We start from the raw sequence: 27,710 nt of genomic DNA, 5'->3' as shown, positions 1-27,710 counted from the left end.
ACTTTGTAAGGCACATATGTGACATTATTCTTTAATTTGATGGCTTATTTTATACACAAACAGTTGTGTAAATAACTGACCAGCAGCTGTTGGCAAAGTTTCCAAACATACAGTAAGGCAGTCGTGATTTGTCCAACAGCATCTGAAGGCAGCATTTGTTTTTGGCAGACTAACCTCTCATTAAGTCAGAGGGGATATTACTCTGAAAAAACCCCTAATATTTAAACCAAACTCAGATTCTCACTTTGACAACAAAGAGATTAAGTTGCACAACGAGCAGAAAAGTTTTAAAGAGGCAGAGAAAACAATTATTTTGAGTCAGCAGATCAGATCATGTTGCAGCCACACACTGAAAAGTGAATACCGCCCCCTCGTGGTGGATGAAATGACCTACCACATAAAGAATGAGGAGTACCAAACACTGAAGTTCAGATGATTTATTAAAATCTTTACACAGTGTGTTATTTCAGGCATATTACATAAACATATTCCAGATATATTGAAATGATATGACAGTTAAAGCATTTAAATAAGAACTACACATATTTAAATTGGTCTGAACCAATAATTTCAAATCCAACTCGTCGCAATTTATAAGTTAGAAGTGAGCACATCTCAGCTGTCTGTCCTCACACACACACACACACACACACACACACACACACACACACACACACACACACACACACACACACACACACACAGGAACAGTAGAGTGGGCTTACTGCTGCAGCAGATCAACATGCAGCCCTTCTGGCAATGATTGTCCGTTACTGTTCCCCACAACACTTTCAAGTATCATCTGAAATGTTAAATGTGAAACAATCTGAAATGTAATCTCATCTAACCTTCGCTTTTGGTTCCAAATTGACAACAACATTTATCTGGCGTCCACAGCATCTTTACAGCCACAACGAAAACAGCAATACTACATGGTTTAAGTCCAAAGTGCACATCTACACAGAGCTCTGTAAGTCTCCTACCGAAGCCATAACCATAGAGGACAAATCGTAAAGGCACATGGAGCTGAGTATTCATCTTTTAGCGTGATATTCACTTTACTTTAAATGTTTAAGTTCCTACAGAACAGCATTTCTACTAACTGTGAAGCACTGAGACAGAGGCAGCGAGAGAGTTGAGTATTGATATAAACACCAAGTACATTTGGTCAAAATCGTTTTGCCACGATGGAAACATATCTTACCACACAGTTGTATTCATACAGTGCCATGCTTCGGTTATGTGTTACAGAGATGCAGTTATCCTAACTCTGACCTTCACGATGCGATTATTCTACAACATACACATTCAAACTGATGGTATACATATAAAAAAAGTGTCAGTCCTCTATTTACAAGGATTGGGCTGCTGCGTCTGAATAGTTTCATTTGTAGGTGAAAAAGCCAGATGATTTGGCCTGAGGAGCCATCAACATTCTGGCCTGATTCTTGTGTGTGATGTGAATCTGGAAAGGAAATAAAAAAGCAAAGTGTCCAGTAAATTACAAGATAATCAAACTTAAATAAGGAAATTTTACTTTAATATTTAATTTCATTTAAGGAGAGACACCCCAGGTGATAGGGTAACATTTTTAACTAACAGATTTCACCATGAAACTTCTCCAGATGATGACTTGCAGTAAGACAATTATTTTTTCATAACAAGTTTTTTTTAAATATGCAAATGATGCATTATCAAATTAAATATGAGCTGATTTTCACACATTACCAGAACAAACATCTGAACATTGGATAAAGCCAGATTCAAAATTCTTATTTCATTTTGTTGACATTAGATTCAATGGTTTTTACAGACAGAATTTTGGATCTCTCTTTTTATCACATATAATACTGTCAACAGCCCTAAAAAAAAAAATCTAATTTCACCATGTTCTTATGAATAAAATGTTCCCTAAATGAGGCTGTGAATGTTATAAACAAACCCCTCTATAAAAACCTTCAGAATATAGACAGGAATAAAACTGTAAAGTTTGGTGCGTGTGTGTGTATGAGCTGCTGAAGTTGAGACTTTTGGCTCAGAGTGAGAAAAAACTCATTTTGAGAAAACGGCCTTTGAAGATATGTCCTGTAAAATTCCATACATTTCAAGATAAAAATATTTCAACAGACAGCACCATTACATCTGTGCAGTGTCTCACTTTATTGTTGAGCTGTCAGTCTATTCGACCTTCATCAGAGCAGACATGACGCAACAATGGACAGGCTGGTAAAAGTAACCAGTGTCAGTCTAATCACTGGCTGTATGCAACACACCTGTGTCTAACCCTGGTGGTAGGAGGGAGCTACACCTTCTGGGAGTTGTAGTTTTTTTTTAATACTGGATGGCAAACTGAAACAAAGAGCATGGATACCAAGAGGCGAAACTCCATTGAATTTTTGCCAACAGCCACTAGGGGCGCTGCCGCCATTTTGGACTATTGAGCTTGGACTGTTGCGCCCAGACAACATACAAGATGTCAAGGAGAGAGGAGAAAAAAGTAAAAGAAAACAGTGTAGTTCAATTAACTGCAATAACTATCAGTGGAACACCCCGCACCTGGCCTTCCACCGTTTCCCGAAGAATCCCGGTAAGGTAAGAACTCCTGAGGTGTAAGTTTTAAAGTGTTTTAATATCAATTTAATATGCCAGTTTTGTTTTGTTGTATATATATATATATACATATATACACACACACACACATATATGTATATATATATATATATATATGGCCTCTTGGACCATTTATATCAGAACTGATTACTGCTTTAGCATTAAAATATATCATATTAAAATAGCCTATATATTATTATTATTATTATTGTCCCCTTACTGTACAAACTGTAAATAAATCTTTATTCCTGACTATGTGACGTCGCCATTAATGTGCTTCTAGTTAAAATATTGAATTTTTTTTTCTTTGGTAGATTGGCTTATGGGGTGATTTTGAAGGAGTAATTAAGTTAATCTTCTCATAAGTGGATGTAATATGTAGATGTAATATGTAGAGATGCCATCTAGGCCATTTTTCTTCGTTTTGTTTTTTTAAAGTCTATATTTTACTTTACAAAAACGTGAAAAAGCAGCTGTGACCAGGCTATCGAGAGGTGAGTAGCATTGTAAGCATAATTAATAGCGATATACTTCAGTTTGTCTGTGTGTTTTTGTATGCAAGTGGGTCTGCTGCGGTCTGCTGACAGTCCAAAATGGCGGCGGTAGGACGAAACCACAGGCGAGTCTGTTGCTATGGGGCGTTCTATTGAGCTTCGCCTCTTGGTATCCATGCTCTTTGACTGAAAGGCATACAAATGGAAGCCATATTTGTCTTGTCATACAGCACCACAATATAAGTCAAGGATGGAACACAGTGAGACCAGAAAAACATTTAAAATCACAGAGCACTTTATAACAATATCAAATTACAATTATATCACATAGTAAATGGGGCTTTGAAAGGACACAGGTGTGTTGTGTACTGAGATTGGTTACTTTTACAAGCCTGTCCATTGTTGCCTCATGTTTGCTCTGCATGGATGTAAGTGTGCGGAAATCTCTTTCTACCAGTCTGGACTCAGCACCTTGCAAGAACTAAGATTTACTTACACTTAGACTTTTTTGTATTACGAGTTTTTTTTTTTTTTATGTTTAAATATGCAAATGAAGCATATCTAAATTAATCTGTGCCTTTGACATGCATTTCCAGAGGAGAAATCTGAACTGAAATAAACATCTAAATGTGTATTTTGGAAATCTTCTTTTCACTTGTGTGAAAGAGCACGTTAAGAATGCAAAATAGCCCAAAAACTCAAAATTGACCAGTGCATGAAAAAAAAAACAACTATAATTCCACCTGGGGTGTCTCAGCTCAGGAAGAATCTGTGTTTGTGTCTGTGTCTTATTTACTGTGCAGGGAGGCTGCATCCACGGCTCTCCGTCTATCTGCATCGGTAATGCTTTCTTCGTCCTGGGGGTAAAGTACAGAGAGATCAGGTAGCAAAATCAATGCCCCTAATGTGTGATTAAAATATCAAAAGGAAAGCCAGTGTGCGTGATTATTGTTATGTAAAGAACCAGAGGATCATCCTCAGCTGGTGATCACACTCAACTACAAGCCATCATGACTTGGAGCTCAAACCCCGACAAGTCTGAACATGTCTGTTTCTCACCTGATGGTGATCTGTGACGTTTTCGCCAGCCTCACAGCACTCTTCAGACCCGTGTATATCTGTCCCATCTCCATGGCTCCCTCTAGGCCAACCACCTCTAATCGACGATCACTGAGATCTGACAAGAACACACAGACACTCTGAACATCAACTGTGCAGACGGCGGACATTGCTCAGTCTGAGACAAACCCAAATATTTAATCATCATATCTATTCTGCATCAGGAAACAGCGTGGGAGTCAATTAAAGCAGCAAAGTCATGTTGTGCATAAAGTGAATCCACCACATGCATCACTGAATACATTTATACTAAAACTGAAACTGCTCCGTAATAAATCAAAGTCCAAATATTTTCAGAGGGGCTTTGGTCGACATTTTGATGTGAACAATCAATCAATGGAGAACAAACAGATAACTTGAACTGTTTTCAGTAAATAAAAGCTCTGATAAACTGACTGTACACTATCTGCCCAAAACAAAACAGTAGACAGAAAGTTGGCACCTAGCTGGTGAACACCGAGTGAATATTGGACAGGTGGACACAAACACGACTCCAGATGAAAGCTAATGTTGCTCTGTGTCTGCTGGATGTGTCAGCAGGTTTTAAAGGTCAGTGTTGTGTTTATAAATTGCTGCCTTCAAGAGGCCAGAAAAATTAGTTAATATAGGTTTAAATACCAAAAGAGCATGAAAATACATCATCAAGTCCGACCAGAGGTTCCCGAACTGTTTCCTCAGAAGAACAAACTGACCATTTGTCATTTACACACACATCAATTACTTGTGTTACATTGAATTTGTAAAGAAAATTTTATTTTCCATGCATGCCCTTTTGATGAATGGAAAATCCAGAAGAGGTGATCATTCTTCATGAATTTAAGTAAATGGGGGCCGCGTTTGACGACAGCAAAATTATATCAAAACATCTTGTTACAAACAACTCTTGCAGTATAATCCAGATCACATTTATCCAGTCTTTTCCTCAGTACTTCCCAAACACATGCATCTTCATTTAACTATTCAGATTTAAAACATTAAAGCCTACGAGCAGCGCGCCCTGAGCACACGCAAGCATATTAGTTCCACCTGAACAGGGACACTACTCAGCCATGCATGGGAATGTACTGACGTGCTTTTAGTGAAAATTCTTTATTGAGCGAAAAGTTTTCTCCACAAATTCAAGGTAATACACTGAATAATTAACATACAATTAGTCATTTTGCAGATGACGTATTCCTTTAAGGCAGTGGTTCCCAACTGGTGGGTCGCGGTTTTCTGAATGGACCGCAAGCGACTCACGAGTATGTCAAGTTTGTAAAAAAACATCTTTTATTTTGAAGGACAGCGAATTTCCAGCACAGAGCTTTTCATTTTGAAGTAAAGTTTCCTGCCGTAGAGTGAGTGACTAACAGAGAGCTACTTGACAGAGACATAAGAGAACTAGCTCAACGACATGGCCAAACACGCTAGTATGACGCTGAATGTATTAAGTTGCGTGGACCTTCAACTCATGACTATGGAGAAATCTGGACCCCGTGACTGGACCAGTTGGGAAGCACTGCTATAAGGAACCCCTTTTATTCAGAGATTTGGACAGATTTTGAGCATATTTCTGTGAATAATTCATCAAAGATTAGTTTCTTAAATTTTTTTTAGGAATGTTTTAACGATTCTCTGTCAGTATTGTTGTTTTTTCCTTAATAAGTCGTCTTTTTTGTTTTCTTCTTGATGCTTATCCATTGTTCTATTAGCTCTTTAATTGTTTTAACTGTGTACTTTGCTAACGCAGGACGAGGCCATGTCGCAGAGCGTGAAAGCTGTGTGATTATGGCTTGTGTTCATATCTTCACCGTGCACCTATCATATGAGATTGTTTTTGAGGTTTATATCTTGAATAATAATCTTTAAAATAACAATTTCATTTCGTTTTTTTTTTTGTTCACAGAAATCAGAGCAATGCTGAGATATTTTCCTACACCTCTTAAAATCAAGAGGGCCTTGCAACCCTGGTGAAGCTTTGGCGGCCTCTAGTGGGTTATGTACCAGTGAGTTAGACGAATGGTTTCTTCACATGGGAGCCAGTTTCATTTACTGCATTTAATGATTTGTGCAAATAACCCTCTTGAAACTGCATTAATTGATTTTAAACCACTTGGGAGCAGCAGATGAAGCAGAAAACAAAACATCTGACATTTAATCACCTCATAAGTTGTTCAGTCGGCCCTTTTCAGTCTCTTATTTACACATCCAACAGACACTGAGCAACACTTTATAAACACCACAGCTGTTTGCTGTTTTTTGCACATACAATCACTTGTACTAGATGTGCTCTCTTTAATCCACTGCTTTTTTTATTCACTGCTCATTATTATTATTATTATTATTATTGTTATTATTATTTATCGCCGTTTCTTGTATTTTTTGTACTTTATTTTGCGTTTGCAGTTTTAAGTTTTTAAGTTTAAATTTTGAAATCTTTAATCTGACTCTTTCCCCTTGACTGCTGTAACACTGGAATTTCTCAATTGTGGGATCAATAAAGGCGTATCTTATCTTATCTTATCATTTATTGTGGGACCTGTCGGGGTTTGTAAGTCCAATATTCACTCTCCCTTTAGCTCTGTATGTTTGTACTGGACAAGTACAGGAGATTTATCAGGACCTTTGTGCTAAAAACAGCTGCCTGCTGCAGCTCGAGTTGAAGCGAGGTTAATGAGAGTAAAGTTTATGGGCTGTAAAACCAAATAATGAGCCGATAAAACCTGCATGTAGCTGTGAGAAACTGCAGATGAAAAATATTGATTTGGGCTGCTTTAAAGCAACTACAAGGAGTTTTTAGCTGGTTATGAAACAGAGTCAGTCTCTTATTTTTGATGTTATATTTTGTGGTTAAGGCTGATTCTGGGGTACAATCAGCAAAGAGAAGAGGTGATAGAAGAACAAAAGAAGCTAAAAGGGACGGAGATAAAGCATATGCGGAAACACAAGTCAACCTTGGTCGATCACTCACCAGATGAGAGAATTGCAGGATTTAAAACCAACCCTGATCTGGCCCTCTTCCTCATAGACATGTATCTAATATGCCCGTTTTCTTTATGGATAATGAAACCTGGTTTTACATCATACTACAGTTATTAATCTTACATAGTCACAAATAGGGCTGAGTATCGCCACTGATTTCATGAATCAATTTGATTTTGATTCACAAGGAATAGGACAGGAATAAAACTGAATATTTTATAACTAAATGTTTCTAGAGCAGCAACGGTGATATTAAAACAGCAAAGTCAAAATATAAACTTAATATCTCACTGTAAAGAAATTTAAAATGATAATAAAATTAATCATATTCCTGACATCACAGTACTGAGTGAAGAGTAGACAGAATAAAGAACACAGACATCAGTCAGTATCAGTCCTCCTGTCCTCTCTGCTGCTGAGGAGACTCACTGCCTGCAGGTCACATTACTCTTGGTAAGTTGTAAGATACTAGGCAAACTGAACTAAACCTTAAGACACAACAGTTGTTTTAGCTTGTTAGTAATAATTTGCTATAAGATGGAAAGCACTCTGTGCTTGTGTATAACATTATATTAGCAGCAGTGGATGAGACACTGCAGACAGAGCAGATTAAAATATCGCTTTTCTACATGTTTACATGTTGCTAAAAAGGTGTATTGATAAAGTATTGACTTTTTCCCAGAGGAGGTTTATTGCACTCACAGTAACAAACTCAGCTGTCGTCAGCTCAGCTATCTTTACTGCTCTGTCTCCAATGCAGCATCTCTATTCCGTGTGTGTGTGTGTGTGTGTGTGTGTGTGTGTGTGTGCGTGCGTAAATGTGGCACAGAAGCCCCGACACACAGACAGCAGGAGGGGCTGCTGCAGCATAATAAATTACTCCACAACATAAAAAAGTAAGCTAACAGTTACAGATAAAGAATCAGTAACGTCGCAGCTTATCAATACTACGGTCATTAATGATGGAAAAAGCTCATATAATAAGATCGATCTCAGATTTTACAAATTGATATTGGGTCATTTGAATGAAGATCAATTTGAATCGGATGAATCTATTATTTTAACCCAGCTCTAGTCACAAATGGAAACACCACCGCTATTGTGCAGAGGGGCCCCAAAAATCAACACTAAATGAAAAGTTCCTTGTAGTTGCTTTAAGTCAGATTTACAATATTATCATATGCACCCTTCACCAAAGATAAAATACCTTGGGAGGTCACTTTCAGGATTTCTGGGTCGACGATCACCTCAGGCTCTTCCTGACTTGTCTGTCCCTTTGTGTCCCCTTTTTTGGTCTCACCCCACAGATTGGAGCCACCGTGCATGCTGGGAATGTTTAGGACAGCGACCCCTTCTAGAGACAGGTTGCTGAGATCCAGTGGACTACCAGCGCACTGAAGAAGAAACAGCAGCAGGTCACAGAGAGAATGAAAGTATCAGTACTCTGTCTGACTGTGGGAACCGTTCTTTTTTTCACACTGCAGAAACAGTTTGTTTCAAAGGCAAAACACAAACTTGCAAAGCTGATGCTGCGTTCTCACCTCGATTGTTAGACTTTCGCTCAGTTTCTTGCAGGAAGCAGAGATGGTTTCTGAAGTAGCGAATTCAAAATACCACAGCTTGTTCTTCATTCTGCCGTCACAAAAAAGTGTGGGTTTGTTCAGGTTTAAGTGATATTTCATTTTCACAGAACATTTTCTCCTTTTGTCACAGACAGCTCTTCAGAGGGAGGAGGAGTCAAGTTGCAACGCTTGCTGCAACAGACATCTGCTGTGGCCACCTGCATTCAGTTTTTTTTTCAGCCTCAAAAATCTGTTGCTGTAAACAGGAAAACTAAAAGATGACAAAAAATTTAAAGAGCTCCCCAGGTCTGCTTTGTTATTGAACAGTACATCTGTTTGAGGTATGATTTAAAAACGGAGCTGTTTTTATTACAGAGTGGGATACTGTTGTTTGTTTGCTGTTTCTGCAGAGCGGCCTTAGAAACTGAATATGTTCCATCTAAGAGTGCAATGCGTACCTGCTGTTGAATTTCTGGGGATGTTTCTCCCTCATTGTGTGAAACCGGTGGGCAATGGAGGCATCCTGTCAACACAACACAGAATGATCCAAACACAAACCTGAAAAAATAAACACTTCCTCCTGTGTGACTTTTTTTTCTGAGAGACTCACAACTCCAATAGAGAAGTAGTTGTTGATGATTTCATAGGGCACCGGGTCGCCTTTCTCCTGATTCTCATCTGTGATGACCTGCACACTCCAGCGGTCCATCAGCACCTCAGAGCTGCCCTCGATGTCTTTAAGAATACGACTCAGATCCTCACCATCATATCCTTCAGAAAGAAAACATGCACAAAGAACAAGATGACTAATCTAGACAAATAATGAATAGACCATTTGGAGCACTTCTCCTTTGCTGAATCATATTCAAACACACACATAGCAACAGAGCACACGCAGCAAACCGATTCTTTATTTTCATCTTCAGACAACACTCAATCTCTAATTCATTTTCTCACCTCCTCCCCATCGCAGGCATCGCGCAAGGTCATTTCCTGTGCCCAGGGGAAGCACAGCGACAGGTGGCCGTACCACCAGATTGGCTTTGTCTGATATCAAGACAAGGAAAAAGGGAAGGAAACAGGAAATGCGTCACGATTTTCAACAGAAGCGCATGGTGTGGAAGCTAGCGAGTGCCATTTATAGTGCTTCCTCTTATAGTGATCCACCAGTCTCACCTATTGCGTCTAGAATCCAGCCAACTGTGCCGTCTCCCCCGCACACCAAGATCCTGTAATCCTGCAGGTTCCTGAAGAAACTCAATCTGAAAGAAAGATGATGGGAACTATCACAGCAGAGCTTCGAGTATTCAGCACAATGTGGTCTTAAGTAATCTACTGTTGAAGTCTGTAGGCCCAAATGCACTGAAAGCCATAACTGACACGTCTCATTTGATGCTCTTATGGCCCACTACAAGCACCAGAGTTTAGATTCCAGCATCAAAGAACCAGCAGTACTTTAGGAAAAGGTCCCTATTTATATGTAGGCAGGCACAAGTTTGAACGCTTTACAGATTCCCCTCCATTGATTTTCTATACATTCCAATTTGTTTCTTCAGTTGTTTGGCTGTAGAACACCAGTAAAGCTGCTGGGAACCAGACATCTCATTTCATCTTTTATTTTTTCGTCCAGCTGGGTGAAAGTCTCTGAAAGCACAGCTAATCATAATTCTGCACTAGGTTAATTAATTTCTGTTGTAAGGTTTATGTAGCAAGTTAAGTTATGACCAGTAGATGTTAACATTCAGGATAGATGATCCAGGGTGGGTCTGTTATGCTGATGTGAGGATCTAAGCCAGTAATAGACAACTGGCGGCCCACCAAAGCTTTCCATCTGGCTCAGATGGAACAGAACATTAATTAATTTAGAAAATGTGAAGAGGTTAAAAAATGCATTACAATACTTAAGATATCTGTTGTTTTCTTCCTGTGTTGAGGCAACCTCTAACATGATTGAGATGGGAATAATTTCATTAGAAATGATTTACCAACCTCAAAGATGTGTGTTTGACCCATGGGTACTAACTAAAGCCATTATAAATCCATTTGTCAGTTTATTATTAGCGATAATGATGCAGCGGGTTATGTATGCTTATTAGAGAAAATATCAAATGTCAAAAAAATGGCAAAACAGCAGCCTGAGTGAGTTATTTATAACGTACAGACACATCGCGTCCACTACCTTACACCTTCTCTTCCTTTCTCTCTGTCACTCTTTATTTCTAACTCTGTCTCTAACACACACACACACAGAAAACCATATACACACGTGCTGTGGCGCTGGTTGGGTGGTGCAGATTGGATAAGTAAAGCTGAAAGTAATTCCGCTCTTTGATAAATGGGATGCTGCTTTGGGCATATCTTAATGCAAGAATGGGGACAAACTCTTAGCTCTTATTTAACACATTTAATTTTTTTCACATGATCTTATTCAACATTTTATTTAATTTTTATTATTCAAATATATATATTAAATGTAACAATATATCAATTAAATAATTAAACAATGGCAAGCAAAATAGGTCTCTATCTACCTATATTTCTATCAATCTATCTATATATATTTGAGAGTCCAGCCCTCACAATGTCTCCTTAGAAAAACTCTGGCCCTTGGACTATTCTCGTTGATGACGCCGTGATCTAAGCTCTGTCATTGTACTTATTTTTAGTATCTGACATGTGTCAACACATATAGTGGTTGTTTTCATTTACCATTGCATAATTTCAACTATATTAATGTAATGCATAACATTTTAAGCATAGCTAATGGAGCTAAAGTCAGCTGTTAGTGGAAGTGGAAGTGCTGCATGTCTACCTCTCTGCCTCTCCTCTCTGCCTCACTGACTTTGGTTGCTATGTCCTCATTTGACCCTCCAAAATCAAAAAAAGGTCGGACTGGGGACATCAAAGCAATCTGACGCGTCTCAAAAATGCTTTTGGTGCGTGTGTGGCCATTTAAAACAATACATGCACTTGAAAACATGCCTGTCAGATGCTTTAGTGCATCTGGGTGTTAGGTCTTTTCAAATACAGTCTATTTCCATTCATCCATTTATTCCCATGTCATACTGACCTTAGTTTATTTTTACTCACCCTGGTCCAGGTCCACCATTTGAAAGGTTGTTTACCTGCCGTGGATTCAGTAAATACTGAAATTTATGCAGGACTCTGAAATACATAAAACCAGGCTAAACGATGTGCATGTATTAGACATCCATTTCTAATGAACATATTCTTTTTTGGACTCACCTTTCTCCCTGCTTGCCACCACTCTTAGGGTTGACAAACACTAGAAGAGGATGGGTGTTTGGCACAGGGCTGATCTGTCGAATGATAAACCAATGTTGTCATTTGAGTTACTGATTTTTTGTACATGTAGCCAAATCAAATTTAGCTTTCTCCTTGTAAAAATTCAACATTGACAAGAGGCTTCTTTGGAGAGAATAATACCTGAAGCACTTGTCCATCAGGAGTAGTATTGAGCTCGCTGTCATCCGTTGAGCCTGAGCAGCCATTCTTTACATTGTTTGGTCTCTCCTTTAGGGACAAAAACAAAGGCAGACTGCGAATAAACCAGAGAAAATGCAATAGATTTTTTTGCCTTGTGAGAAAAAAGACAAATCTCCACACACTGTACCTGTCAAAACGCCAACACAGGTGAGAAGGGTTTACAAAAAACAAGAAACAGCCCTGAGTGGATGTTTCAGTTCTGCGTTGGAGTGACAGACAGTGTTTGTACTGTACATATGCCTGCGGATAATTCTGTACCTTTATAACAGGATATATTGCCCATGGAGGCAGGATATGGTCTCTGAGCGGCCCACAGGTACACTCTGTTGGCTCTTGGTCAGCACATTCATCATGACGCTGTTAAACATAAACAATGACACATGCGTTAAACTCCCAGCACAACAGTGATGACTACAAACAGGATCTAAATGTATCCTTTTAAATGATTTTTTCTTTGCATTTCTGCAAAGTGAGTCTGGAGTCAGGAAGAGACAGAAAAGTTTGAAGAAAATAAGCCTCCCCAGACTGAATTTGATCCCAAAGCATCATGGGTACACAGCCTATAATTAGGCCATTGGAACCAGGGACTCACGAAAAACTTTGTACTTCATCTGGATGGGCATGGTTTTGCAGGCAACTTTGGCGAGCTCCGTGGCCATTTAAGCCTGTGAGTGTACATTCAAACTTTTATGATACCCTGGGTGCACTTTCGTAAGACTGCACAGTAAACATCCTGATTTATTTTGGTTTGATGAAAATGAGAAGGTTAATTGAGTGGTATGAATAATACACAAGTGGTATGAATAATACACAAGTATGAAGGTATACACAATATACTATTAATGTTTCCTATCATATGTTTGGTCTCATACCTATGTACATCAAAACTGATTGTCTGCCTTGTGAGCGCGTTAAAGCTGGGGATCTATTGATGCCAGATACACATTAATATCTGAATAGTAGATCTTTGTTTGTGGACATAATAAACATATTTTTTCTTATCTAAATTATGAAGACACAACCCAGTGAGAGGTAAAGAGAACATGCACCAGGCGCACAACATTCTGTGTGACACAGGACGTAAGGCACTGCCTCCAGGTGAAATACCAAGTTTTCAGTTTGTCCCATTTGAGTACCTAATAACCAAAATGCACATTTTCTCCTCATTGCTTATTATGTATATATACCTAAAAAGCAGACACACATAGATGTTTCCTCACCATCGTGTGGCACCATACACAGTGTTTCCCAGTTAAGCCTTGATAGCTCTTGATCTTCTTCTGGCATTTTTCACACTTCCTAGAGTCACAGTTCCCACTCACCCAGTCGTGCGCTGGAATCTGAAATGTGGGATGAATGTTTTAACGTCTACATAAGATATGTTTAATATAGACTATGAGTATAAATGTTGCCATGGAGACACTGGCATACCCCTGTTTCCTTCTTCGACATCACATACGTCCTGGTGCAGGGGGCAGGGTTCCTGTTAGCACAGCGGCCGTGGACTGTGTATTTGCAACCTACACAACAGGACACATAACCCAGGTGTCATATAATGTTTATGTGAATATAAATGATCCTGTCAAATTTAAGGCTGACAGATGGATCCTGCATTTCTCAGTTTTGACACCACACTGTCAGTGATAAATGTCACTGCAGTGTCACCCTCTTCTGGTGAGTTCAGGTACTCACAGGTGCAGCATAGTCCTTGCTTCCTCAGACCCAGCAGCAAGCTCTGGCATACGTTGCAGTAAACAGGCTTGTTGAAATGTTTCATCCTCCAAAGGTGCTGCCCGTCTTTCTGGGTCATCTAATTGTTGAAGGTGCGATCATTGAAGAAAAGAGAAGAACATCATGTTTTAAGATCTTTGTTCCCGTGCTAGCTTATTTGCATTTCAACAGAAAACTAAATGCAACAAAGAAGCTTATATTTGTTTCCTTTGTTAAATTTTAAATCAAGCTGCAAAAACCCTTTCATAAAAACACTGTGGGCAAAGCCTGCATTTCAGTTGTTTTTCACACCCACTCACGACTAACCTTGCGTTAATGAGATTGCTGATTATGCAGTATGTAGTGGCTCTACATATCATGACATAAAGTGTAGCACCATGGATATTCAAATCAACACTGACTATAATCTCCAATTCTCAGCACAAGATTATAAGGCTGCTTTCAATCTGTTAACAAACGAACAGCTCTCTTATATGGATTAGACACTGACATGTTTTTTCCCCAACATGATGCATCAGCCTATCGCTCACTGCGTGAAGCATAGCAGGCAGGCCGCGAAAAAAGCACACAGCAACTGTGAGGGGGCTGAATTCATGCACCCCAGGCTTCAAATGTCCACTGGTGGCTAGAAATAGCCTGAGGGGAAGTCCCTGGCATTGTAGTAGAGGCCAAACCCAGTGGCAGAGTCCAGTGTATGGTTTTAGACCGCAGCAGTGACCATGCAGTCTTACAGTAAGTGGCTTTTACATTCCTGGCAACCCATTAAACAAAACCCACAACACAAAATGGATCTGTCCATGATTTAAGACAACCACTTTTTTGTGATTACAGCCAATGTTAAAATTTCTTTAGTCAAATATAGATCATCGGCCTACGGAATGCTATTTTATGCAGTACATAAATATGGGCACAGATTGTGCAGACTAAATGGAAAACACAGGAGCACTCTGATGGTGCAGAGTTTGCATGAGAGAAGATGACATTACCACACCCTGTTACACTGAGTCGGCAAAAAAATCCCTTATAGTGGGGGAGGAGGCAGAGGACAGAGGAGTGGCACGCGAAGCCAAGGTTTCACAAGAGCAGTAAAAGTGGGTTTTACCACTTTGTGAGACATCTGCTGTAAAAATGAATTATATCTCAGTTAGGCTTTTGAGGCCAACACTTAATGAAAAGAGAAACATGCTGGCTCTAAAGTACCTTCAAACCCAGCAAGACAAGCAAGGGAACGTTGTTCATGCCTCCCTCCACCCACTCCTCCAGAGACACCGTGCCGCTGCTGTCAGCATCTATTGCTGTCATCATGTCCTTCAGAACCTGATTAAATGACATTTGATGTTATTATCAAATCAGCACACAAACCTCTATCACTTAAAAAAGGACATATGTTTTCTGGAACTATTCATGTGTGGGAATTTGTTGATTTCATAAGCACAAAGAAGCTTATCGTTTTAACAACTCTAGCAAATGAGTAACAAGTACTGTCATATACAGAACTGACGTAATGACGTAAACAACATCTTGCGCAAACAACTCTGTCTATCTATACGTGCATTTATGATACCGTCAAGGCTAAAGCATTCTAGGACTTACCGGCCTCAGCTCTGACACATCCCATCCGAGGTATTCTGCAGCATGCATCATCTGAGCAATAATCCTATCCACTTCCTGTTTGAAAAACAACAAAAGACTTGTTTTAGTACTGCTGCTGGTATGACACAATACTTTAAATCTTATGGTGATTCAACCTTGAACTGAATCCACAGAAGAGCCAGATTTTTTAACTTGATCTTGACATTCACACTTTACAGATTTTCTGAATAACTTACAGAGCTGTCGAGGACTCCATTGCCATCTCTGTCATAGAGCTTGAAAGCGACTAAAGAGGGATGGAAAATGAAAGTGGAAGTGCTGAACCAATTCATCATTCAAATTATGTTGGGCAGAAAAGAAACAAAGGACTCACACTCCAACTTGTCCCTGGGCTGCCCATCCTCCAGCAGAGAGAAGTAGCATGAAACATCCTTCAGAAAGACTTCCTCTACAGGAGAGCCGGAGGAGAGAGAGAGAGATGGCTGTGAACACTCTCGTTACACATATTACATATCTGCACAAACAGTAACTCATGGGCATGTGGTGATAAATGAATGTATGCCAAATAGGCCATGGCGTAAACTGAGAGGGGCATGCTGCAAAGTAGCATGGAGGCAGTAGGTTGTGTTAATACACTGTGTATAATCTCACTGGCACTGTCTTCCTGGGTGGGTTCAGAGTTTTGGAAGGAGCGGAAGAGTCGCTGGCAGAGATCCACAGGGAAGTCCTCCACTTCTAAATATGTCTTCAAGAACAGACGAAAGCCTTCTTCATTGATGCACTGGGAAAAAAATGAATGGGAAAATCATGTTTTGTTTTTAACAGTGTTGTAGTCAAGACCGCCTAAACTGAGACCAAGTCATGACCAAAACCAGAGTGATTTTTAGGCAATGAGACCTAGACCAATGTGGGAGTCCCACATTCCCATAAAAACACACTCAGAAGACAAATGACATTTCTTTTTCATGCATCTCTTTACATGCACTCTGTATATATGCGTGTAAAGCCCAGTTCAGACCAAAGATTTGCAAGTTCCAGCTATGTGAATGGGCCCGTCTCAGCTTGACTCAAGCCGACTGATGGTGTCACCTGTGACTCAGCTTGTCAGGTTGCCAGCAGCTAGTTTTAGAACATCAGGCATGTCACCTGTTTATACAGCCAATTGGCTTGTAGCAAAATCTGCAGGCCAAGTCAGTCCACAGAAGCGTGTTGGCTTGCTGAGGCATTCTTCGACAACAGCCCATGTCCGTCTCCTTTACATCTCTGTGGCTGTTGACACATATGTCGGTCTTTGTCCTCACAGACTGTTGTGTCGGAAGGTAGGTTGCTGCTGCTGCTTGCTGTATGTGCACGTCACACACAAATACTCACTGACTGATTAATCAGTGCTGGTTATTTAAATTATGGTGCCGTATTCATTGTAAATACAGTCCATATGAAGCTCAGGGCATTATCTTTATGTTTTCGCCGTTTCATAGAAATACACCTGTAGCAAGTCTCTCTTTATCACTATCCCCATTCATATTTTAAGAAGCTACAAATTATATTCATCATCAAAATAAGCCTGAAAAACTGGAAGTTAGAACAAAAGTACAGGGAGTTGTTGCTATGGAGATGATGCATCGTCTTGTCCAGTCACATTGGTGTAACTGACAAGTTTTCGGAACATTGCACACCAGTGCATTCCAAGTAATTGCAAGTTACAACTCGTCTCGTTGCGAATCTTTGGTCTGAAGTGGGCTGAAGTATACCGTGAGAAATGTCTTGATAAAATAATCAGAAGGCATTGCAGAGGTGAACTTCACGTACAGGAATTAGTTTGTTTTCTATGAACAAACAAATATAAACACACACTAACGAGCTGAAAACAACATAACTATTTATATCCAACTCCCCACAGTTGTGGTCTTGACTGGTTTTGAAATAAAATCCTGAGTCCTCTTTGTCTGAGACTGAGACAAGAGCAGGTAAAGACGTGGTCCAAGACGAGACCGCTCTCGAGTGTTACAATATGGTGAAATGTTTTCTCTGTGTGTGTGTGTGTGTGTGTTAACTTCTGCAATTTTCAAATTCACCCCTTCTAAAAAATAAGGGAAGATGATATTCACCATGTTAAAATTTTGTATCTGATATGAGTCGTTTTCTCAAAAAAAACAACAAAAAAACAAAAAAAACACCCTCATGTTGAGCTTGAGAGCCGTGAACTGAAAGTACATCCAGTGAGGGTTGAAAGGCTTTCAAACGCTAAAGATGTCTCTTAGACACATGTTGGAGTGGTTGCAGGGTTTTCATGTGACAATGACATAAAGCAAAAAACAAGCTCCTAAATCAAAATTTCAGTACATCTGTTGGGCCTGGTATCTGTCGTTCTCACACGATAATATGCTGCAGGGCCAACAAGCAATAGTCCCTCGATAACGGTGGACCACAAACCCAATTCTTGTTGACATTATTCCATTTCCCTGGTTGATACCCTGCAGAGCTGCCCCAGTAATAAATAATGTCACCATGAGGCAGCCAGATCCCAGTGACAAAAGGAAAGAAAAAAGGCGAACGAGAGTGAGACCACAGAAACTGTGGTATTATTCTACACACACACACACACACACACACACAAACACACACACACACAGTAACTTCATTGTTATGTGTGTTTTTAAAATCTATTAAATAGTACTTTCTGGCAGTATTTCCCAATAAAAAAACATTTCCTTCCAATTATCTAATTAAACTGTATGTAGTCAAATTATGCATTCGAAATTGCTGCATTTGTTTTCTGCACAAATTAGTTGGCAGTATCACCCACTGACACTACAGTATTGGAAAGATCTTTTCTCAATCACATTTGAGCTTACACTGCATGAGGGCAGCCAGCACACTGTTCGGCACGACACTGCTGCGTGGGCAAAACTAAGGAGGTAATTTACATTTGCAACCTCGCTCCAATGCACTGGAGACATTTCTCTTGGACAACTTAGTCAACATGACCGATGGGTTTGAATCTAATTAATCAGTGCAGGACAATTAGTAACTGCTCGATATACATAAATCAAGTGCTCGTTTCTCATTAAACTACTCCGCTGAGAGCTGTTATTCAGTTCAGTTATGTGCCTCTGTTAGCTGCGAGTGAGTTTTGGATGTGATGGTGAACAGCAGGACACACCGTCCCCTCACCTCTCCATGTCTGTGCCGGGCCAGACGGCCATCTGCATCAAATTCCCTCAGCACGTCTTTCACCTTCAAACTGCAGTCTGGAAGCAAAGACACACAGGTCACACAGGGTTACACGTGTACTTCTGTACACGAGGGAAGCTCTCAAATGTTTTTCACATATCAGTTTACTGTTCCGTAAATATTGAGGACACATGATTACAAAATGAATATAGATCTATCTGTAGAAAAAACAAAAGACCTACACACTTTATTTGCAAAAAACAGAATGTGGCAGACTGCAACCTCTTCTAGATACGAGAAACCATGAGCGAGTGTAAATGAGTGTGTGTGTGGGTGGAAGTGGAAGTGGAGGGGAGGGGGGCGTTAAGCGCTGAGAAAGCTGCCTGCCCGCCCGCCCGTCTGTACTCACATTCAATGTACTGCTGTAGCTGGATAAAGTCGACAGGGTTCAGTTCCTTCACCTCTGGGTTTGTGGGGGTGGACATGGTGCCTGCTTCTGCACTAACTGCCTGCCTGTGCATAAGCGAGAGAAACAGTGAGACATAGACGGAGAGCAAAGAGAAGGTGGGTGCACAGTAGCCTGCCTCTTTGTAAAACATAAAAGCATGGCTGCAAGCAAAAGATAGCATCTTCCATCTCGCTCTGTAAAAATCCACGATTGTAGACTGGGAGAACCACACTCAATGTCCAAAGTTTGAGTGAAGCAGAAGCAAAGCAGTTACTGCCAGAGAATATAGAGAACTGTTCAGAACATCAGCAGTCAACTCTGTACACATGTCTTTTCCCTTTTGGTGAACACTACAAATAATTATAAAAGGTTTTTATGCCTAACCATCATTATGTACATCACTGTGGTAAGTGCTCGTTGACCCACAATCTTTCCTCATAGTGTTTAAGGATAAAATTACTTCCTTGTATGCTCTGACATTAAGTTTCAGACTTCTCTGTTCTGACGTCTATATACTGTATTCATTTTAAATCTCTCACCAACACTTACATATGAATATCCACTATAAACTGGGCCAAAAGTCTGGTAGAAATTATGTCAGGCTAAAGGTACCCATGATACTTCGACTCTGGGGATTCTCTCCACCCAGAATCTCTTTCCATATAGTCACTGGCCCAAATATGAATTATGCAACACTACATATAAAGAGTGACTGGCTTTAAGTTTAGCACAAAAGAGTAGTGTTGAAATGAGGAAATAAACAATAAAATCTTGCAGAGAGGTGAAAAGAACAAACTGGCTTGTCAAGGGACCTCCCCTACAAACAAAAAGAAGAGCCTTAAATGTCATACAAGGCTGAAAGCAGGCGTGAAATTTGAATCTGACACAGAAAAGGAGCAATGAAAATTGGCCTTGCATGTCGCTCTGAAGTCTGAAGCGTTAAGTGAGGAGGAACATTTGGTGAGAGTGTTGTAAATACTTTCTTCAAGAAGCAAACATGCAGTTAAAGCATAATAGAGGGAGGCTTGCTAATGACAGGAAAACAAACAGACACGTGTATCCATTAATCACTTAAGAAAAAGGAGCAACTGGTGCATTTTTAAGAAAGAAGAAGTAAGATGAGCATTTCAGATCCTTGTGATATTCTCATAGATAAAATAACGCATCCTCTCATTAACAAACAAATTGTTGAGTTAATAAGCAACAAAAATGCACCCTGGCTCTATTTGATAATCTCAGGGGTTTTGTTGTTTTGCCTTGTCTGGTGTGACCAGTATCTTATGGTGGTTAATATTAGCAAACTTTAGACTGATATAACTGACATAACTAAGTGAATTTACAGCCTCAATGACTGTCCTTTAGTTTGTACACCTCTACCTTTTACATGATGTTTTTGTTTTCACTCATTAACCATTTTCCTGTAATCATCACTTGTTAAGAAAAAGTGAAATAGTCTTGCTTTATAAGACCACAGCACTGATTATGCATGATTTAACCCATAAATACTTTACACAAGTGCAGAATATTTTGCAATTCCATGCTTGAGACTTGCCTGACTAGTGTAATCCATCACAGCAAACTGCATTAGGCTTTGTCTACAGCACATTCCCATTATCAGGTAATGCAGTGGAGACTTCCTAAATGAATCTGCACTTCACCTGCATTACCATTCAACGATAATGGACCTTTCAAAACAATAAATTCAGTTTTTAAACTACTCTGTTGGAGTGCACAAGTCAAGAAAGTTTTAATAGCTTGCTGATTGATTTTAATACAGTATGGAAATTAATGGCACTGGAGGGCTGGAACCTAAAGTGGAAAAGGCAGGTTCAGAAGAAGTAACTCTACAGCATGCTTCGGAAAATGGTCAGCAGTATTGATGTATAGGAAGTAAAACCTGCAAAATGACAACTTGTATATCAATTACCCACCGCACATTACCTTGATTTCTGGGAAGACATTTTTTTCCCTCTCATACCTCCAGTGAACTGAGAATACAAAAAAGGCAACCATTCTTCATGGACAGACTTAAAGGAGAACGCTTTTAAAACAGCAAAACCTAATCAAAACATCCGTTCATAAACTCTCACACAAATCGTGCAGTATAATCCAAGTCTCATTTATCCAGTTGTATACTCAGTGCCCCCAAACACATGCATTTTTGCGAAAACATTACAATTTAAAATACATGACTAGTGTTGCACGGTATACCGGTACTAAAATAGTACCGCAGTACTAGAGTATTCCAAACGGTACTATACTGCATTTGAAAAATACCGGTACTTTCAAATTGATTCAATTCATTAATTTAGTTAATTTATTTTACTCATTTATGCACACAAACGCCTTTCTTGTTCCTATTGGAGCACAGATTGCGCAAGTGGTGTGTATGACAACACCTGTATCAACATTTGCAGCAGGCGCACGTGAAAAAAGACAAGAGAAAGTCTGCCTCGCAAAGGGAGACAACACGAGACAACACCAACTTGGTGGAACATTTGAGTTACCAAACCATGACGTCCGTTTTTTGGTACCGTTACACCCCTACTATTTATTGTTCTAAAGGTTTGTATCCAAAAGGACATTTCCTTAGGAAAAGTACCGAAGAGTATCGAAAACTATCGAAATTCATATTGGTATTGGTACCGAAACAAAGATTTTGGTATTGGGACAACACTATACATGACTACAAACAGTCTCATGCCCAGCTGAGTAGCACACACCTGCTTTTGAACTCTTCTCAGTCAGAGCTCATATGCACACACAAGCATAAGCATGCTCAGGGCGCTACTGCTAGGCTAAGGTGTTTTATATTGTAATGTTTTAGTGAAAGTTTGAGAAGTACCGAGCACACAACTAGATAATTGGGAATTAAATTATACTGCACGAGCTGTGTGTTTGGAAATGGAAGTTAGAGTTTTGCTATAGTTTTGCTTTTGCTTTGCTTTTATGGATTCCCCATTCACCGTAGTCTCCCAAAAATTCAGGGTAACATGGGGTGAAAAACTGATGTACAAATAGTCATTTTTCGAGTGACATATTCTTTCTTTTCTTTTGTGATTGTTGCTATATAAATTACAACAGGAAAGATTTTAAACTATAGTAGCATAAATATGTGGTAAATGTATTATGAATATATTGAGCCTGGCGTAACAGCCTAGTAGAGTTGTTAAAACCACATGAGCCGCTTTAAACCTGTTATCTCTTCTGATATTAAAGACCATTCTATCATCTACTACACAAAACTGAAGCATACAAAAGATTGTGTGGTGGTTTTCAGCCCAGCCTGATGAATAGGACCTCACTGCAGGTATCAGTGATGGCTGCCTGCACTTAACAGAAAATCTGAGTACTTAAAGGACAAAGACCTTACTGAGAAAAAGAAATGAAATAATCTGAAATAACACCCACTCTTTACATGTGATTTGTATCCATTTGCTGTCTTTGGACTCTGAAAGGTTCATACTGTCCTCACTTAATTCCCTCAAAAGGTCAGCGGCGTTGCCTAGCAGTTCTGTTTATGCAGCCGATCAGGTGGGCCAGGTCTGTATCAACAGCAATGTGACACATGAAGGAATCATGAAAAGACATCTGTTACTGATCACCTGATTACGGCCTGAAACTCTTTATTCTAAAAATACACCCCTGACTCCAATCTTCAAACACTGTAAAATAAACAAGCTAAAAATAGGCATAAACACATTTCTTCCTTTAGATAACTCCTGTGTCTTGTTTTGCCTTTTCTGTTTTTATGCTTTCCAGAGAGGCGTGATGTCGTGAGCAGCGTCATGTCTATTTTGTCTCCTTCCCAACTGAGTATCATCATCATCATTATTGTCTGGTTCAACAAGATCTCAAGCCTATCTGAGTAATCTGATTCCTCACTTCCTGATTAGATAATGATTTGCATGCACGATGCAGAGTGGGAATCGGGACCAGTCAGAACACAGAGCACAGGAAGAGGCATTCCCTGCACTTAGAGGAGAGGAGATGAATAGTGTAATATACTCCACTCTCAAACATGGATGGAGTTTTGAAAATCTGAGGCACCATCTAATTGAGCTTACTGGAACATGTATAAATATTTCAGGTGGTTTGAGGAATGTCTGAGGCTTGTTAAGACTTAATACAGGCCATGTGACTAACTGCTTCTGGGCTGGCTCTCAATAAGGTGTCACTGCTGGGCTTAAGTTAAATGTTAGATGCTTCATGAGGAAGCTGTTTATGTTGCTTTAGAGAAACATTTACACAGCAGAGACTCTGTCACGTAGACATGAGAAAGGTTTAAATGCAGGGTAACAGGAATCACATAACCATCATTCAGAGTGATTTACTTTGGTTCGCTCTACTGACAATCTGAGGTGTAATTCTGTTTGAACAAAATGTCTCTCCATATAATCAGTACAGAATAAGTGATGCAGCACATGCTCTGAGAGGCAATGCACAAGAGCAACAGCCTCCTGTTTCTACGTGGGGCCAGTAGTGGTTCTTCAATGAGCAGTAAAGAACAATTTCAATGTTAAAGTGGTTCTCCGAGTAGCAACCGCTTGTTAAAGCAACATCTGCTCCCCCACAAACCTCTGAAAAACCTTCTGTTTAGAGCCTGACACTCACCTTTACTTCTGACCACTCATCTGATAAACACCAAAGAAACTGCTTTATAAAAAAATCCCACAGTGAAATAACTGGAGAATTACAGTGAACAGTTCAGTTGGCTTTTTCCTTCACACATGCCATGTGTTTTATTATGATCCCATAATGTCTTGACGTACAACTGTCAACAACCATAAAGCACTCTCTTCACAAGAACCATTTCAAGGTACACTTGGGGACGACCTTTTTCCATGCAGGCTAATATTTGTGCAAGCTGTCATGACGCCCACGCCTTGTGTCAAGGAAATCTGCTGTTTTGCAACACTTGCAGGGTGCAAGCCATTGACTCCGTCATTCTGTGGTTGGAAAACACTGCGTAGGCTCTTTGAACAAAGTGAAGTCTAAGTCTAATGTTGAACATTTGTATTCCTCCCGAAACTACAACAATTCTCTTCACTAGAGTGTGTACAGATTGCATCAGGTTAACAGAAGGGGGAGGACAGACATGCTCCGTTGCTATGGAAAGTGTTTCCCTCCATCAGCTGCTCTCCGTCAGAGCACTGCCGCGGGTGACTAACAGGTAGGAGGAGGCACAAGCAGAGAGGGTAGCAGCCAGTTCAGGGAAGGGGGAGCCTAGTCAGTAGCCGTGAGTCTTCCCCCTGCAGCTTCACCTCCTCCCACGCTATGAGCCTTGTTTGACCTTCAAAACTCGAGGCCATGCTCTAAATTGCATTCTGCATACAGATGCTACTGTGACTCATTGCATGAACACGGGAATACTCCCTTACTATAAATGGATTGTTTGCTCAGGGGTCACTTTGCAGTCCGAGTCAGAAGTTTCAAACCAGCAGTAATGTTTGACTTAGTGGAACTATCAGAGAAAAAAAAGCCACTTCGTCACATTTATATATCCCTAGAGCTACAGCCCATAACCACTACTTCCCCCTGGTTGTTTTACATCTTCACTTTAGTTCAGTTTAATACATATCACTGTACTGTGTACTGGAAAATGTGTTGCTGACTCTACTGAGAGAACCCTGACTAAGAAATAGCTATTGTATTTCTTATTTAAAATTTTTATGCAAGATCCTGGATAAAAAAATCTAGCTGGTGTGAGATTTATCAGTTGAACACTGTTTTGAAATTTATGCAAAAAGCAGGGTCAAAAGCAATAAGCATGCTCTGTAAAAAACTGGGCTACCCCTTGTCTATTGCTGAATGGTAATATCTGAGGAATTGAGAGGTATGCAAACGACAGCAGGGTCTAGTTAGTCATAACACTGGGGAACTTGAACACAATAAACACGGATTGTAAATGAGACAAAAACACGAAAGAAAAAAAAACAAAAGACATTCACCACAGTATGAATCACAGATTTCTTGGAAAATGTAGGCGAGGCTTTGCTCGCTCCGTGGCTTCAAAGTGAGGACTGCCCATCACTCTGGGTTCAGACTTGAATGTGACTTATATAATAGCTTTTTGTGGAGGCAGCCTTGTAGAACACCATGCTGTGCTCAGAGAAAAAAAAACTCAAACCTGCCCAGACTTGTGAGAGTGCACGCTGTCATACAGCAGCCACACTGCTTTTATGGTGTAAGTGTAGTACGTTATCAGGGAGTCTCGCCTGGTTCGCCCACAGATCTATCCACAACTGAAAATAAAACAACATTAAATGTCACATTTTTCAATGATTCAATCTGAAATGCAATCACGTAGTATTTTCCACTATCATGTCAGTAATTCAGGGGGTCTTCATAGAGGACTGAAATATATTTGATTTCATTAGCTCCTGTGAAATATTTTTGAAATGTGAATCGATGAGCCTAACAAAGACAACACAAGTGATGTCGTAAGTTACAGCAGTTGAGACTTGAATGGCATGTCATATCTGAATTGCTTCCAATGACATGATAATAACGTATAACATATTATTGACACTTTATTTATGAAAGCCAGAGGGGTTAAAAATCACACTCACTGATACAGGATTCAGGCTGACTCCAGGGAATAATATAATGAAGGAACTGAAAGCTAAATGGATGACAGAGCTACTGTATTTAGAGAAGTGAAATAGTGTGTAAACAAAAGGTATCCATGCCATTTCTCTCATTACCCTAGCTACGCTTTATAATAACAGCTAAAATTTATAGATTAAACCACAGATCACAAAAGGGGTCAAATTCTACTTAATTTACAGCCTCCAGCCTTTGATGTAAACATTGCCAATGGGACAATTGACCTGACTACAGTATTGATTGTGTGTGCCTGAAAACTCTCTCACAGCTAGAAACTGATGAATACCACTGAGACTCCCCAGCTTTTAAAATAACCTGCTCGAAATGAACACACAGCTCAACCAAGAAAGTGCCACCTGAAAATAAAACAGTCTTGAAACCAATGGTTCAGGCAAAAAACGTAAAAACGCAGACCTGACAAAAGTATCGAGACTTTCCTGTATGCTTTGTTTTGCCAGTTAGCATAAGGACTGAATGTCACATTCACCATTTGCAGTCGAATGATAGTGAAAGAGGAGTTTTGCGTAAACAGTGACCACACAGCAGTGACAGTGCCCAACAACGCCCACCATCATCTACTTCACACTGTGGAGGATTTTGTTATCCCACAAGTGACAAAAACACAGTGAAAACCCCCTGAGTTGTTTGTATGTCTATCTTGACTGAGGTTTCACTGTCCCTGCTGGAATAGCACCATATCCAGCAACAAACATAATCTAAAATGGGTGTCACTCAGATAAGATGTTATCAAACATGGAGCAATTACACTATAAACCTGCTTGTTACATGTACTTGTAATATATTAAGCTGTAGCATGTGTTGGCAAGTTTAAATGAAACATATAGTGGAGTCCTTTACGCCAAGTTACCAGACATGATAACCCAAATACTTCGGATACTCCTGAATGCTCACCAGTCTCTTCTCTGACAGATGTATTGCTCAATTCTGTAAATAGACTAAGGGTTGCCCCGCAGGTAACTTAAGCTGCCTGACATTAACCGTCATGACACACTGCAACGGGAACTGAAATGATAAGACAGACTTTTAAAAAAGAAGGCAGAGGACCGTGCATTAAACTGCAAACGGTCTGCCTTCCTGGCTGTTGTTCGACTGAGTGAATTACTCTGTTATTAACTCACGACTATCCGCCGCACTCTCTCTTGTAAAAAGAAATCACATGCACAGGACTGAAAGCAATCAATTCCCAGATGCACCTTCTTGGATTTTATATACATTTCTTGACGGCAGCACAAAAACAACAAGCAAAAATTATCCCCTCGTATTTGAGTGTCGTTCATCTGCAGCTGAAAGCCCTACAGGGCTGCACAGAAACTTCAATCAATACGCCGTTTACGGACCTACTGTTTGTTTGTGAGAGTCATTTACCTTTCTCTCGCCACACCGTTGGTCGTCTTTAATGAGCTTGTCGTGATGCAGCTGGACAACCGGTCAAAACCCCTGCTTTCAGAGGTGGCCTTTAACTTTCTGTGAAAGCAGCAGGTCCGCGCTGTGGAAGCGGTGAATGCAGAGCAGGGAGTGAGTGAGCAGATCCCTCCTGTCAAGCACCGCCTCAGCTGCTCTGCGCCCTCTGTGCTAACCAATACACACTCGTTACACAGGCATGCATCCATCTGCAAAGTTGCAAAGTAATGCTCATTAAAATTTTGCAGCTGTAACGTGTAACGGCACTTCTCCCTACTAAGGAAATCAAAGCAATATGCTACAAGCTTTTTCTACGGAATGCTATTAAAAAATGTAACGTTAGCAATTAGCTCCATTAAAATTGTACATGTGGATTCTTAAAATGTATTTGGTGCAAGTATTAACTTGCTGAAATATTTGCTATATTTGGTTCCAAGAAATTAAACCAAACCTAGTTACATTTTTTTTCTTTGTGGTTTT

The 27,710-nt window shown here is 39.9% G+C and overlaps 1 protein-coding gene across 2 annotated transcripts; it reads right to left on the bottom strand.

Annotated features, from left to right (window-relative positions):
- Window positions 1-422: 422 nt before the first annotated feature.
- dgkaa (diacylglycerol kinase, alpha a) lies at window positions 423-27,358 on the bottom strand. 2 transcript variants are annotated; one of them, XM_033629575.2, is made up of 24 exons: window positions 27,195-27,358; window positions 19,161-19,264; window positions 18,752-18,828; window positions 16,229-16,358; window positions 15,951-16,025; window positions 15,814-15,863; window positions 15,578-15,652; window positions 15,185-15,301; window positions 13,946-14,063; window positions 13,685-13,773; window positions 13,474-13,593; window positions 12,512-12,610; window positions 12,194-12,280; window positions 11,993-12,066; window positions 11,837-11,911; window positions 9,923-10,008; window positions 9,704-9,793; window positions 9,357-9,517; window positions 9,205-9,269; window positions 8,726-8,816; window positions 8,392-8,578; window positions 4,164-4,281; window positions 3,901-3,961; window positions 423-1,465 (listed from the first exon to the last, which is right to left on the bottom strand). In XM_033629575.2, exons 2-24 carry the CDS (start codon window positions 19,234-19,236, stop codon window positions 1,385-1,387), a joined length of 2,202 nt encoding a protein of 733 aa, XP_033485466.1. In that variant the 5' UTR covers window positions 19,237-19,264; window positions 27,195-27,358; the 3' UTR covers window positions 423-1,384. The 2 variants fall into 2 exon arrangements, with proteins under 2 accessions (XP_033485466.1, XP_078025949.1); XM_078169823.1 differs by having other exon boundaries at window positions 19,161-19,260; window positions 27,195-27,327.
- Between the last annotated feature and the right edge of the window lie 352 nt (window positions 27,359-27,710).

Source organism: Epinephelus lanceolatus, chromosome 8 (assembly GCF_041903045.1).
Source record: "Epinephelus lanceolatus isolate andai-2023 chromosome 8, ASM4190304v1, whole genome shotgun sequence".
Classification (NCBI taxonomy): domain Eukaryota; kingdom Metazoa; phylum Chordata; class Actinopteri; order Perciformes; family Serranidae; genus Epinephelus; species Epinephelus lanceolatus.
This window is presented reverse-complemented; position numbering and strand designations above follow the sequence as displayed.